This window comes from Pteropus vampyrus, unplaced genomic scaffold, assembly GCF_000151845.1.
Source record: "Pteropus vampyrus isolate Shadow unplaced genomic scaffold, Pvam_2.0 Scaffold54, whole genome shotgun sequence".
In the NCBI taxonomy this organism is placed as follows: domain Eukaryota; kingdom Metazoa; phylum Chordata; class Mammalia; order Chiroptera; family Pteropodidae; genus Pteropus; species Pteropus vampyrus.
Genome location: NW_011888835.1, coordinates 7,035,385 through 7,046,848, shown reverse-complemented (window position 1 = coordinate 7,046,848; position 11,464 = coordinate 7,035,385). Strand labels below are relative to the sequence as shown.

The 11,464-nt window shown below is 40.4% G+C and overlaps 1 protein-coding gene across 9 annotated transcripts in view; it reads left to right on the top strand.

Moving 5' to 3' along the window:
- The window catches only part of SAMD12 (sterile alpha motif domain containing 12), a 369,255-nt gene that overhangs the window by 211,413 nt on the left and 146,378 nt on the right, over positions 1 to 11,464 (top strand). For 6 of the 9 annotated variants that reach the window (XM_011360374.2, XM_023530789.1, XM_023530787.1 and 3 more), the window contains exon 4: positions 6,572 to 6,712. In XM_011360374.2, the coding sequence (XP_011358676.1) occupies positions 6,572 to 6,712 (141 nt within the window). Of the gene's footprint in view, positions 1 to 6,571; positions 6,713 to 6,878; positions 6,935 to 9,938; positions 10,244 to 11,464 lie in introns of those variants that run through there. The other 3 variants (XM_011360373.2, XM_023530786.1, XM_011360375.2) reach the window with 2 other exon arrangements.

Here is an 11,464-nt window from a genome sequence, read left to right as displayed (position 1 = left end):
GAAGCTCTATCCATTCATGTCAATGGGGTGTTAAAATCCTTTCTTATGAATATTTTACTGTCAGTCTCTCCCATTATATTAGCTCATATTTGCTTTAAGTATTTAAGTGCATAAATGTTTACAAGGGTTATATCGTCTTGTTGGATTGATCCCTTTATCATTATGAAATGTCCTTGTTACTTATAGCCTTTATTTAAAGTCATTTTGTCTGCTATAAGTATTGCTACCCCAGCTTTTTATTGTTGTTGTTTCCATTTTATAAAATATCTCCTTCCATCTCTTTACTTTCAGTCTGTGTGGCTTTCGATCTGAAGTGAGTCTGTTATAGACAGCATATGTATAAGTCTCATTGTTTAATCCATTCAGCTACCCTATGTCTTTTGATTAAAGCATTTCATCCATTTACATTTAAAGTGATTATTGATAGGTACATAGTTATTGCCATTTTATTATTCACATTTATGTTCTATTTTTCCCTCTTGAAGTCTTTTAACATTTTCTGTAACACTGGTTTGGTGGTGATGAATTCCTTTAGCTTTTTCTTGTCTGGGAAGCTCTTATTTCTCCTTCAATTTAAATGATAGCCTTGCTGGGTAGAGTAATCTTGGTTGTAGGTCCTTGATTTTCATCACTTTGAATATTTTGTGCCAATCCCTTCTGTTCTGCAAAGTTTCTGTTGAGAAATAAGCAGATAGTCTTATAGGAGCTTCCTTTTAGGTAACTAACTGCCTTTCTCTTGCTACTTTTAAGATTCTTTCCTTGATTTTCACCTTTGGCGTTTGAGTCATGATGTAACTTGATGTGGGCCACTTTGGGTTCATCTTGTTAGGGACTCTATGTGCTTTCTGAATTTGTGTGTCTATTTCTTTCTCCAAATTAGGGAAGTTTTCAATTATGATTTCTTCAGATGGGTTCTCAGTCCCTTGTTCTCTCTTCCTTTTTGTACCCCTATGATGCAAATATTGGAAAACTTGTTGTTGTCCCTTAAACTGTCCTCATTTTTTAAAATTCTTTTTTTCTTGTTGTTCTGATTGGGTGTTTTCTGCTACCTTATCTTGCAAATTGCTGATTTAATCTTCTGCTTCATCAATCTGCTGTTGTTTCCTTTTAATGCATTCTTCAGTTATAGTCTTCATTTCTGACTAGTCCTTTTTTCTGGTTTCTATGTCTTTATATGCTTACTCTTTCTTTGCTGAAAGTCTAAGTTCTTTAAGCATTCTTATAACGAGTATTTTGAACTCTGTATCTGATAGATTGCTTGCCTCCATTTCATTTAGTTCTTTTTCTTTAGTTTTTTTCTTGGTCTTTCATTTGGGACATGTTTTTTTTGCTTCTTCATTTTGGCTGCCTCTCTGTGTTTATTTCTATGTATTAGGTAGATCTGCTACGTCTCCCAGTCTTAGCATGGTAGGAGTCTTGTGAGACCCAGTAGCACAGTCCCCCTGGTCACTTAAGCTAGGTACTCGAGGAGTGTCCCTTGTGTGAGTTGAGTGTGCCCTGCTGTTATAGTTGAGCCTTGATTGCTCTTGGCATGTCAGTGAGTGAGATTGACTCTCCGGCTTACTGGCTATGCAGATTAGCCACAGCCACAGGGCATGAGCTGCCATGTGGGGGCTAGCCCCATGGAGAGGGATTTCCCCCAGCAGGCTCTGGTGCCTGCCCAGAACACCCTTTAGATGTATCACTTATGGGGCTAATTGAGTGGTGCTCTGTTGTGTTCTGAAGTCGACTGCCAGGTGTGTTGGTTCTGGGGCCCCTGGGGAAGGCCTTCCATGCAGGCCAAGGTCAGCCACTGCCTGTTACCGCCCCGAGCTACCTCATAGGAGCTACAAAGCAATTTGCAAGTTGGTCGCTGCCTGTGCTGGACCTAGAGCCATGTAAGGGAGACCATGCAGGGAACCAAGGCCAGCAACCACCAGAACTAGGCCTGGAGAAGCTCAGCAAAAAGCCCAAGGCCACCTGCCGGCTGCCCATAAGGCTCAGCTGCTGAAAGATCCTTGGGCGGTAGGCGAATTGGGTGAGGTGGGGTCTCAGGAAGTCAACTAGGTGGAGCGAATGGTGTTCACCAAGTTGATGCAGATTCCGATTTGCCACCAATGCTGAGCCTAGGACCACTCAGCAGAAGGCTCAGGGCACACTAAGGCCAGCTGCCACCCGCCATCCATGTGGGGCCCGCAGACCTCTGAATGTTTTCCAAGAAAGATTGCAGCACGGGCCAACACTGGCCGCCTGCCAGCCATTGTATGTGAGGCCCTTTTATTTAGCTGCTTCTCTAGGAAGGGTGGACTCCCAACTACTTGCAGTGGCACCAACACTTCTCTGTAGGGTGGGGGCAAAAGCCACACCCTTTGTCTCCCTCCAGCAGATCCTGATATTTCCGATTGTGCCTTAGGACATACGATCATTCCTTTTCAAAAGCTGTGACAGGGCTTCTGTGACAATCCTCTAAGCAGAAAATGGGGGGAACCTGAGCTAAAGACTAAAGACTGATTGATCCTGAAGGTCAATGACACGTGTCTAGAACTAAGCCTTCCCCCTATTACCTGAGTGGTTTTAAATAAGTCACTTTCCCTGAGCCTCACTTCTTTATGCTATGGAGAAGTGCTATACTCAGGTGAATCCCATACTACACTCAGAAATCTCAGAGGTTCCTTCTAGCTTAGTAAGGAACACAACATTTATTATAGACTGAATAATGGCCACCCAAAGATAACAGTTCCTAACCCCCTGGATACTGTAAATGTTACCTTATAAGGAAAAGGGGTCTTCGCAGATGTCATTAAGTTAAGGATCCTCAGTTGAAGAGGTTATCCTGGATTATTTAAGTGGCCCCAAAATCAACTCACAAGTCTTCTTATAAGAGAGAGGCAGAGTGAGATTACACACATAGGAGAGAAGGTGATGTGAAGACAGAGGCAGAGAATAGAATTATGTCACAAAAGCTGGAAGTTTCCAGAAGGGATTCTTCCCTGCAGCCTCCAGAGGAAGTGTGACCCTGCTGACATCTTGATTTCAACCCAATGAAACCGATGTTGAACTCTGGCTTCCAGAACTATATGGAATACATTTCTGTTGTTTTCAGCCCCCATGTTTGTAATTTGTTATGGCAACCATGGGAAATGAATACACTACTTTCTGAGTCAATTTTCTGTCGCCCGTACTTGCTACCCATCTGTTCAGCAAGGTTTGAAGTCTCACTTGGTGCCTGTTCAAAAACAGAATAAGACACTTGTCTTTCTTTATGCCTGCAGGAAGGCAAAGTACTCATTTGGTCTTAAGTTCTCTATTCCTTTCACTTGGCATGTGTTTTTGTGGTCACCAGCAACAAAATGTAGCCTCCTGCCTCTGCTACATACAGTTTCTCATTGGCGCCATCACTGGTGTCTTAACTGAGAGTCACTTTCCAACCAAGTATCTTACATCAGAAAAGAAAGGGATTTAATGACCTTGAGATCATCGATATGTGAGTAAGGAACACAACATTTATTATAGCACCAAGTGTATTCATTCAATAAGTATTTCTTGAGAATTACTATATGCTAGCACATAGGCGACCATAGAGTACATGTGACCATAAGGACCCTGACAGGAAAGATACTTATTCTAATGGAGCTGGACCCCGCACAATAAAGCTTTTATGTATGTACTCAAGCTTCAATTGCAGCAACACTCTAATCTTCCAAGATTGGTAGCAGAGCATCAGATCCTCCCTTCTCCTGGGTGAACCGCCTCACAGACTATTTCTTATTTCTCAAAATTCCACCAGGATATGCCTGCGCTCACCTTACCCCTCTAGTCAACTCAGAGCTTTCGGATTTGGGGAGAGTTTTGAAGGAATGAAAGCACTATAGGGAAGAAATAAGAATATTCTGCTGGTCCACCTTCCCACTACTTCTCCAGATCCCAAGTGCTCTCAAAAGAAAAAAATAGCAGTAACACTATCATGACTTCCTCCCTCTGACATATCCTTGCTTGGAGTGGTGATTGAACTTCCTGTGTTGAAATGATGCCCCCAGCCATTGGTGGCTCAGGCTGAAAACCTGAGTCATTTCCATATCTGTTTTTCCTTTATACTCCACTTCTAGGCATCCTAAAGTCATTCGAAATCTATCCAGAATTCTACTACTACCTTCTACTGCTTCGCCTACACCCTTGTCCACGGCACCATCATTCCCTGTTTGGGCTGCCATACAGTATGCTGATTCTTCTCATTGGCTTCTACATTCACCTCCCTATCCCTAATCAACTCTCACATAGTGACCAGGGATATTCTTTTACTACATTGATATTATACCCTAGTCATCGCTTGCTTGAAATTTTCTGCATTCAAAATAAAATTCAAAGTCTTTACCGAGGCCTAGGAGGCCCTGTATGATCTGGTTCCTGCCTTTTTTTGGACCTCATCTCCTGTCATTTTCTTATCTTTTCTACTCTGCCCTGATGACACTAGCTTTCCCGCCATTTCTCTAATTACCTTGGTACTTCTAGATGTTCCAGTGTCTCGTTTTCTGAGAGGCCTTTCCTAACCACCCAAACTCCAGTAGCTCCATTCTTCCAGTATGGGGTCCCTGTGTGCCCCCTGCATATCAGTTTATTTGTGTTTTATCTGCTTCTCAAACTAAATGGTGAACTCTGTGAAGACAGAAGACACTACTTGTCTTCATAGCCCCAGCACCCAGAATACTGTCAGGCATTTAATGGTGCTCAATAAACACTTGATGAAGAAAAGAGATGAAGAAATACAATCCACGCGAAGGACTTTAAGCTTCTTTCAACTCCAAGAATCTACGAGTCTATGAATGGCCCAGCATTCTGGATCACCTGAATATTATTTAAAACCGGTTTAGAGTATCAAGAAATTTAGTTGGTGCTTTTTTGTTGAGGTCGAGTTGATTTTTCCCTCCCTGTGTAGGCAGCTGACTACAGAGCACAGCGAGTTAACTTATATAGTAAGTGCTCAATAAATGTTTGTTGAATTAACGGTTGAGTTTTTATAAGCAACAAAAAGTGCCAATATAAATTGCAAAAAAAAAAAAAAGGATACGATTGATAATTGGCTACTTGTTGCTTTCTGATACCTGCATCAAAAGTAGCACCACAGTTATTTGGACATTTTTAATTGGTGGTCAGCAGGAGGGGCTGGGATAAGGGGTTAATGGGACATTTGCTCCTGAAAATAATAAGATTTTTCTGAACCACAGACTTGAGTGCCACTGTAGAAACCATCCAAAGAAGATAGTGAATCAGATCTTGTCCATAAGATTCTCAACGTACTCAGTAACCCCACCTTCTAGCTCCACTGGGTGTCTTTTTTGTAGTAGATCATTTATTTTCTGAAGTGTATATACCTTTCTACCCAAAGACTTACCATGGATCACACGTATTTGCCTCTGTGTATTCTACATCAATCAAAAAGAAACGATCTGCAGGTGTGATGACGGGAGTGTTGGGGGCGAGAGCATAGGGTGGTGCTGTGAGCATTTAACAATGATCATTCTCTTTCTTTCTTGCACTGAACTCTCACAATGCAGGTATGCTTATTTCAGGGCAAGCACAGAGGGGAGAATTTGGGGATTTGATGGAAACCACAGTAGCAAGGGAAGTTTTCAGACTTCCCAGGGAAAGGAAGGAGCTGAAAGGAAACCGTGCCAGGCCGCCCAGGGCTCAGGGTGTCTGCGCGCTTCGAGCACTCACACCCTCAGGCTCCTTGTTTTGCAGTCTTTAGATGTTCTTGCTCAGCTCTTCCTTTCACCCTCATCCCTGCTGGAACCCCTGCTGCAGGCCAGTGATTGGGATGAAAGCTTAGCCCCATCAGCTGGAAATGAAACTCCAGCCCAGCACCGACGGTGCAGCAGGGGAGTTGGATGCTGCAGATTAAAACTGGAACTTTAAATAAATATTCACAGAAACATTATTGTAACCTGGGTTAAACATTGTTGGAGTTTCTGTATAACCAGTTAGAGCAGCGGTCCCCAGCCTTTTTGGCAACAGGGACCAGTGCTCCTATGAGAATCCAATGCCTGCTGATCTGAGGTGGGGCTGAGGCAGTGATGCTAGCCCTGGGGAGCAGCTGCAAATATAGGTGGAGCTTCACTCACTCGCCCACCGCTCATCTGCTGTGCGGCCCAGTTCCTAACAGGTCATGGACCGGTACCAGGGTTGGAGACCCCTGAGTTAGAGCATCCAGGTCTTCAGCTGGGTTGTCAGTGACATAGGCTCCTGTGGGATAGCCTCAGAACCTATCCTACGACGAAGAGCATTGTTTCTATGGAAACGTTCAATCTGTTACCCGAATACCCTGGTTAAAATGTTGCTGTTTTATTTAACTCAATTGCAGGTCAGTTGGGGATTGCCAATATTAGATAAAAATTGGGGTTCTTTTTAAATTTGCCAATTTTTTTTTATCCAGATCATCCATTCCTGTCAGCCAGAATAACGGGAGACCTGTATTCTAAAGGGTTTGTGTTTAAATCGAAACTTCTGTTATAGCAGAATTAGCCAAGGCTAAGATGGAAATCCTGCTCCAGCCCTTGTTCACTTGCTTTTCTTTTTATTTCTTGACACCCTGCAGGGCGAGCCCTGCTGAGACTTACCGACAAAAAGCTTGAGCGAATGGGGATTGCCCAGGAGAACCTCCGGCAGCACATCTTACAACAGGTGCTCCAGCTGAAGGTGCGGGAAGAAGTCAGAAACCTACAGTTACTCACACAAGGTACCCCGCCGCGTCCTAGTGGGTGGACGGAAGGGGAGGCTGGAGGGAAGAAACTTACCGCCAGTGGAAAGTGGAGCCAGGGAGAAATTGTATGCAGCATTTCCTTCAATTAAAATGTATATAGACTTAAAGGCCACTTCCTTCCTAAAACTTATCTTTTTCACAGCTCGCTATGGGGAAGGATGCAAAAATATATAATGGATGGGCAAACAGAATTATCTGAGCTAATTTCAAGGTCATCACATACAGCTATATAGGTTGTGTATTGCACAATCCCAGAGAGTACTAGTCACAAAGATCAGAATACAGTTGTACCCCATACAGTTATACAGTGTACAGTCTGCACAACTGTTCCGTGCAGCCCACGCTAACTTAGTCTGACTACCAGTTTGGGGGAGGCCTTGGAATTTGAATGATTCTATAGTCATATGACCAGGGATTATAAGTGGGATTTTTGTTATGTTTTACTTTGCTTGTCTCTGACTAATGAGAGAAAACCATTTTATAGGTATATGGATATGTACACACACACACGTACACACGTACACATTTCAGAGTTTGTGAGAACCCTATTTAGAATCTTGGAAATAAAACCATTTTTAAAAAATGGACTATAGGGAATTTAAAGCTGGAATATTAAGACCATATAATTCTAAACAAGAATCGTTAATAACTTCAATATGTTGAGAGCACTTAAGAGTCTTTTAACTGAAAGTGACAGCATAAAGCTGGAATTTGAAGCAAACCTTAATTTGCACTATCTGGAACTTGTATGTCTACATAAGATTTGGTTGCTATCAACTTCCATTGGCTATAACCCTTTATTTATTTTATTTTAATGCTCATTGTATGTGTTAAATGAAAGGTGGATAAAATATGTAATTTTGAGAGCCTAGAGTATCTTTCAATCTAAAGTATTGTAATTGCATGCATACTGATATTGGGGAATCTGGGTCAGCCAAGTTTCATGTTATTGCATTTAGATTAACTCAGTAATAGTCCATTTGCCTAGAGGTAGTAATGTACTGCCTGAGAGATGACTGCTCCAGAAGGATACATATAGGCTTCAAGTATGAAAATAGAATTGTTTATTTGTTATGCATTATTTGCACTTGTCTCCAGAGACTTCCAACGGTAAATTTATAGGTACGGGTACACTGAGGGATTTGAATTTGAATTTGACGTATTGATATACGTTAGGTTTCCTTTAAAAAGTAAATAGAGAGTCAAAGATTTATCACAGGAAAGCCTAACACAGTGCTATTTATAAAACTGAAAAATTAGAAACAACCTAGAGGTCCAGCAATGTGGAAAGAATCTAATGGTTCCGCTTAAATTCATAAGATCCAGTATAAAGCAGTAATTAACATTACTTCTTCAAAGAATATATAACAACCTGAGAAACTACTCAGGAAGTAATAGGAAGTATGGGGGAAAGGCCATGTATAAAGTTTTATTTATAATATGAACCTAATTTTATAAAAAATCATATATTTATATGTACATAGAAAAAGGACTGCAAATGAATATGCCAATATTTTGATAATGGTTCTTTCTGGGTGATAGGATTGTGGGTGATTTTATTTTTTTCTTTATATTTTTCTATATTTTCCAAGTTTCCTAGTATAAATCCATATTACGGTTATAACCAAAAAATACACACACATTTTTTAAGGTTCAATCACAAGCGTCGTTCTGCCAGGTTTTCTTTAGTGTCTGAGGTTCCCTCCGCTCTTTTGTTTTCCTCCTGTGATGATGTGTAAAAAACGAGACCTAAATTTAACACGTGTGCCTTAGACTCTTTTTTATCTCTACCACTGTCAGCCTGCAGTGTGTTTGCTTTGCAAAATAATTTTCTCCAGCTTTCATTGCCCTAGATGCATAATATATAAGATTTTTCCTGAGATAGTTCTCAAGTCTATTAAGCTAAATATATGTTTGTGTTCTGGAAGGTAATGCTAAGTTCAGCCTTTTCAATTCAGTTGTTGTCACTTTCTTTAGCTTTGAAAACCTGTGCATCTTGAATTCTTTCATTCCATTCCCTTTTGAAGAGGTCATGTTCTCTAGCACTTGGATATTTTGTCTGCACTCACATTACCTTTCTTTTTTATTGCTTGCCCTTTACATGTTAATATTCAAATTCATTTTATGTCAGACAGCATTTAGAAAATCCATGCCCTTATTGAAAAGATGGTTTCTTTGTAAAACATAAAACAAAAAAAATTGGTAAGTTTTTTTTTTTTTTGACTGATAATAGAAATTCTAAAGACAACTAGTGTTGCCTTAAAATATTTAGGTCTAGCTTTGCTATAATAAGAATTGAAGGGTGGAAGCTAGACTTTTGGTGGTGAGCATGCTATATTCTATACACAGATATTGAATTATAATGTCGTATACTGGAAACTTACGTCATGTTATAAACCAATGTTACCTCGATTAAAAAGAAAAAAATCACTCATTAGCAGTCATTCTTCATTTCCTCCCAACACCCCCAACCACCAGCCCTTGGAGACCTCTCATCTACTTTCTGTCTGTTCGCCTCTTCTGGACTCTTCCTATAAATAGAATCCTCCAACATGTGGTCTTTTGAGATTGGCTACTTTTGCTTAGGGTAATGTTTTCCCAGTTCACCCATGTAGTAAGCGTGTGTCAGCGTTTCATTTCTCTTTATTGCCAAACAATATTCCATTATAGGATTATAACATTTTATTTATCCACGCATTAGTTGATGGATATTTGGATTGTTTCTGAATCTTGGCTCTTATCAGTAAGGCCATTTTCAACATTTGTGTGTGAGTTTTATTTTTCTTGAGTAAATACCTAGGAGTGGAATTGCTGAGTCATATGATAACTCCATCAGTAACCATTCGAAGAGGTATCAGACTGTATTCCAAAGCAGCTGTACCATTTTACGTTCCAGTAACCAATGCATGAGGGTTCCAGTTTCTCCACCCCTTCGCCAACATTTGTTATTGTCTTTTTTATTATAACCATTCTAATATGTATGAGGTGGTATATCACTCTGCTTTTGATTTGCATTTCTCTGATGACTAATGAGGTTGAGCACATTTTCATTGTGGTTATTGACCACTTGTTTATGTTCTTTGTGGGGAAAAAATGTATTCATATCCTTAGCTTATTTTTCATTTGGGTTATTTTTTCCAAGCTTTATTGTTGACTCACCATGTTTCACCATGCTTGATTACCCACTTTATTTACAATATCTAGAGCTAAATATTCGGCCACCATTTCCAAAGAGGAACCCTCAAAATATGAAGTCTCGCCACCACTGGGAGCATTCAGAAGAACCTGCCACAAATTTAGAAATCAGCTCCAAAATGAAACAAATGAATGGACTCTAAAGATTTTCTCACAAGTGAACAGCATTCTTTTGGATGTAGACATGAAACACATACACACATCAAATCAGTTGCATCCGTTTGTAATCAGATCTCCAAATCAGACGTGCCCATCTGAAAGCTCATTCTTCCATGTTTCTAGTGGAAATAAAATAACAGACAATTAAGCCTACTTTCCCAGCTTTTGACTGCTGTTTTAAAACTTCTTCTATGCTTTTGATTTTGCACCAGTCATTTTCACCCATTTGGCCAGGAGCCCGAGGACAGTAATAGGACCAAGACAGTGATAAATGGACTCGGGGAGCTGGTCCTAGCCACTGTGAGTTATGCGAACACAAGTAAAATTAAATATTTGCCCTCCTTTTACTTGCTCTCCTCCTTCTGGGTGCCGATGAAAAGACAAGAACTGTAAGGCTTTTTAAAAATGTGTATGGTGGATGCATAGTAAATATATTAGTTTATAGGCACCATCAATGAATCATGACAGAAATTGCTCATCTTGAAACAGCTCATCATCTGAAGCCAGAGATGTCCTTCAGGTGAAATCCTGGCCTTTGATTTCCCTGCTTTTATTCACATTGGCCCTGTAACTACATGACATTTGCAAGCAACATAATCAATGTTGCTTTAATGCCATTTCCTTTGGTGCTTTTGAAGTGGTTCCTTCTGCCACACGGTCTTTTGGTCTTCTATGTCCCATCCGAGGCACAGTAAGGATGTCGATCTGGTGGGCTGGCTTGCTTGCGCGTTCTTGTAGGAAACTCCACCTCGTCATGGCACCTCCAGTTGGCTCCTAGGAAATTCATTGCAGAGCTAGAAGCGTCATTATTATACTTTCCTTTTGCTTGATTCATGAGAGATGGAGAGAAAGTTGCCTTATTTAACATAGAGCAGTGGCGCAAACTATTTTGAGATCCTTCAAATTAATCTATAACCAAGCATATGAAGGGCATCCTTAGCATTTTATTAATGCTAATGACAACTTTCTAGGAAGAAAAACCCCCAGAGATACTAAAAGCTTTTCTCATAGCTAATGAGTTTTAAGTGTTTCCAGTATACAAAGCACTGCACTTATTGTCACATCAACTTATGACATTTACCCTACCAAAATCGATACTGTTGTTAGCCCCAATTTATATATGGGGAAACTGAGAATGGAGAATTTAAGTAATAGACAAAAAGTCAGACGTCTAGTAAAAAGCATAGTACAGGTCTGTCTGACTCCACAGCAAACTTTTCATTGTACTTCACCGCCTCTGATTTGTCAAGTGGGGGTAATAATTCCTATTTCATGGCGTTGCTAAGATGATTAAATGAGGTTTTATGTGGAAGGCATACATCAGTTCATGGCGTAGTCTGTGAAAGTGGGTTGGGAGACTCTTTCTGTAAAGCA